The sequence below is a fragment of the Pseudochaenichthys georgianus genome, unplaced genomic scaffold, assembly GCF_902827115.2.
Source record: "Pseudochaenichthys georgianus unplaced genomic scaffold, fPseGeo1.2 scaffold_1600_arrow_ctg1, whole genome shotgun sequence".
NCBI classification, from domain to species: Eukaryota; Metazoa; Chordata; class Actinopteri; order Perciformes; family Channichthyidae; genus Pseudochaenichthys; species Pseudochaenichthys georgianus.
In genome coordinates this window covers 25,935-29,807 of record NW_027262424.1, presented here as the reverse complement: position 1 = coordinate 29,807, position 3,873 = coordinate 25,935, and the positions used below count along the sequence as shown (strand labels likewise).

The following is a 3,873-nucleotide window of genomic DNA, read 5'->3' as shown; positions in this document are numbered from 1 at the left end:
TAAGCAACATTTTGAAAACAAGACGATAAAGTGCATCTATCTATACGTCTATTAAAACAACTGACTTGTGTTAGTTCTTTAGTGTAACCATGGGAACATGTGGCAGGAGAGGCACTACTTACACACAGGATAATGATAACATTGATGCAGTTTATTTATAAGGTCATTTTATTTAATAATAATAATAGATTGTGTTGCGCCTTTAGGGGACCCAAGGCCGCTTTACAGGGTGTGAGCCAACAAACAAACAAACAAACAAACAAACAAACAAAAGTGCTTCAGAGTCAAACGGTAGCTAAACAATGGCTTTGTTTGAAAGACTCTTAACTTTTTGAAGGCTCGAAATCCCCGGATGAAAAAACACGTTTACTGAGAATAGAGTTCTAACTTTTGAGAAAATGACTCGAATGAGTGGAAGTCAATGGGTACAAGTATTTTTGGGCCCGATCACGCCCCCCCCACTAGGAGGGGAACGAAGTGCGATATTTTGTACAAAACATTTGATTCAACAGAACTTTTTAATAAGAGAGTGAAAACACATCTTTGCTGAGTATGAAGTCAACGCTTTGAGAAACACGCCGATGAAGAGTCTTTAAAGTCTGTGTGCCCCTCACACGGCGTGGATCTGACCCGGGATCAGGTCGCGTCAAATACAAATGTTGCTTCACCAGAAAATGTCGAGGGCTCGCCTCGAAACCCCCGATAAAAACACTGGGAATGAAGTTTACATTTATGGCACCAGTGAAGAGTCTTTACAGCCCGGAGGTTGGGCTGCTCACTGGTCCAGGATCAGGGAGCATAACGTTTGAATTTTGCACCAAAAAAAGCCTTAAGGTTTAAGAGAATTAAGTGTAAGTCAATGGGAGAAAGTCTTGTTGGGCCCATTGACGTTTGTCGCAATATCCCCACATGAAACATTGAACTGAACTTTTTGAGGGCTTGTCTCGAAACCCCCGGATAAAAACACGTCTTTACTGAGAGTAAAGTTAACATTTACATTTAAATGTTGCACCAAAGAAGAGTCTTTAAAGTCTTTGTGCCCCTCACAGGTCGTGGATCTGACCCGGGATCAGGTAGCAGTCGTTGGGACCGGAGGAGTTGAAGGGCATGAGGTCCAGACAGATCTCCGCCTCACACTGAAAGATGACAGAGACTTTGTCGAAGTTCACTTCCTGTCTCTGCACACCTGGAGCCGGAACTACTTCCTTCTGCAGGGTGGAGTCGTGGCGGTAGGACACCAACTCGTTGCTGAAGTCCACCGCCTGCACCTCGGAACTGGAGCAGAACTTCCCGCAGCCCAGCAGCGTGGAGAAGGCCTTCCGGAAGTCTGCGTTGAAGGCGTAGATCACCGGGTTCAGGGAGGAGTTGGCCCATCCGAACCACACGAACACGCTGAAGGTGGTGTCGCTGACGCACGCACTTCCTCTCTGCGAATCACAGAAAGGAACCGCGCAGTTCAGCACGAAGAACGGCAGCCAGCAGAACACAAAGACCCCCATGATGACGGAGAGGGTCTTCAGCACTTTGGTTTCTCTCTTGAAAGACGTCTTCAGAGAACTCTCTTCCTGCGTCGAAACACGATGGTGGTGGTTTCGTGGGTTTCGTCCGGCCGTCGCTGCTGCCGCGTTTTCCAGGGACGAAATGCGCCTGATTTGGGTCTGAGCGATGCGGAAGATACGCGTGTACGTGCCCACCATGATCACCACGGGGATGTAGAAGCTGATGAGCGACGAGGAGATGGCGAAGCTTCGGTTCAGGCGAGTGTTGCAGTCCAACATGTTCATCGCTGAGGTGGAGTTTTGCACACGGTGCCAGTTGAGCTGCACGGGGATGAAGGAGATTAAGATGGAGAGCGTCCACGCAACACCGATCATCAGGTGAGCGAACCTGCGCGTCATCCTTCTCTCGTAGCGGAAGGGACTGGAAATGGCCCAGTATCGATCCATGCTGATGACGCACAGGTTCAGGATGGACGCGGTGGAGCACATGATGTCAAACGCCACCCACGTGTCACAGAATCGTCCGAAAAGCCACGTGCCGGAGACCTCGGACACGGCGCGCCACGGCATCACGAGCACGGCCACGCACAGGTCGGACACCGCCAGCGACACCACGAAGGAGTTGGTGACTTTGGAGCGGAGGTGGCGGAACCGGATCACCGCGAGGCAAACCAGAGCGTTCCCGAGGAGCGTGGAGACGATCAGGGAAAAGAGCACGCAGCCGGTGAGCGTGCGGAGGCTGAGGCTGCTCATCACAACGTGCACGCCCCCGGGAAGAAGTGCTCCTGTGTCCAAACGGCGGTACTACAACTTCCGTATCAGTCCGTGACGTCACCCGGCCCAGAAAGACTTTATCCCATTGACCAACGAGGGCAAAGACACGTCTGGAAACACGTGTATAGTGCTTAGTCGATTTATTCGGTCCTTAAAGTTGTAAAATGCGCAAAAAGCCGAATCCAGATTTATTTTCTCTCTCCATTCGTTGGACTGAGCTGAGAACGGGAGATCGGAGGCGGGGCTTAATGACAGGAGGCGGGGCTTAATGGAAACTGCGCATGCTCTATAAACTACATACAGGTACTTCTACTCTAACAGCAAGGCATGATGGGTAATCTGTGACGTTTTGCTCTCGAAAACGTCAGGCCATTTTGTCTTCGCCAATTAGCGGCTCCGTTAGGAAAGAAAGACCTCATCTCCGACGCCGTGTCCCGTTCTTATCAAACATCTTCATCCCAACGCACCAGCACCGCGTCCGCGTGTCCAAAGCGCCCCAAACCCTCTTGTGCAGCTGAGAGATGTCCCCCCTCTCAGCTGCACAGCATCAAACTGCAGAGAGAGAGAGAGAGAGAGAGAGAGAGATGAGGGAGGGAGAGGGAGGGAGAGAGAGGAGAGAGAGAGGGAGGGAGGGAGAGAGAGGGAGGGAGGGAGAGAGAGAGAGAGAGAGGGAGGGAGAGAGAGAGAGAGAGAGAGAGATGGAGGGAGGGAGGGAAGGAGGGAGGGAGAGAGAGAGAGAGAGGGACGGAGGGAGAGAGAGAGAGGGAGAGAGAGAGAGGGAGAGAGAGAGGGAGAGAGAGACAAACAGTCTGTCATATGTTGTTAAGGTAACCCCCTTTTTATGTTTATATTTGGGTGGAATGACATGTGTGTATTTATATTTGATACTGTGTATTCTGTAGATGATCATTTACACATTTAAGATGAATAAAGCTAAATATATCTATCAGCGTGTACTGTGTGCCCAAAGTGTAATAAGTGAGGCACATTGTGTTAGAAAGCTAAGGGAGAGTGCTGCCCCCTGCTGGACACACACCGACATCACACCACCACACACACTGGACACTCTTCATTACAACAAAGGAAACATGTATAAGTACACAACAATCGTTTGTTTGTAAACAAATCTACAAACGCAACAAACTGTTTTACGTTTAATTAATTTCATTTAATTTGTATATATATAGTTATGTCTGAACAGAAGTGGGAAGTATATAAGTATAATATGAGTGCTGGAGAGCAGGACATGTGTCCCCATTGCTGTGTGAGTGCTGGAGAGCAGGACATGTGTCCCCATTGCTGTGTGAGTGCTGGAGAGCAGGACATGTGTCCCCATTGCTGTGTGAGTGCTGGAGAGCAGGACATGTGTCCCCATTGCTGTGTGAGTGCTGGAGAGCAGGACATGTGTCCCCATTGCTGTGTGAGTGCTGGAGGGCAGGACATGTGTCCCCATTGCTGTGTGAGTGCTGGAGAGCAGGACATGTGTCCCCATTGCTGTGTGAGTGCTGGAGAGCAGGACATGTGTCCCCATTGCTGTGTGAGTGCTGGAGAGCAGGACATGTGTCCCCATTGCTGTGTGAGTGCTGGAGAGCAGGACATG

General features: G+C 49.9%; 1 protein-coding gene across 1 annotated transcript; it reads right to left on the bottom strand.

Moving 5' to 3' along the window:
* Window positions 1-1,043: 1,043 nt before the first annotated feature.
* LOC117441249 (D(5)-like dopamine receptor) lies at window positions 1,044-2,605 on the bottom strand. Its single transcript, XM_034077451.1, has one exon. The coding sequence runs from the start codon at window positions 2,250-2,252 to the stop codon at window positions 1,044-1,046; it is 1,209 nt and encodes a 402-aa protein (XP_033933342.1). The 5' UTR covers window positions 2,253-2,605.
* Window positions 2,606-3,873: the final 1,268 nt, after the last annotated feature.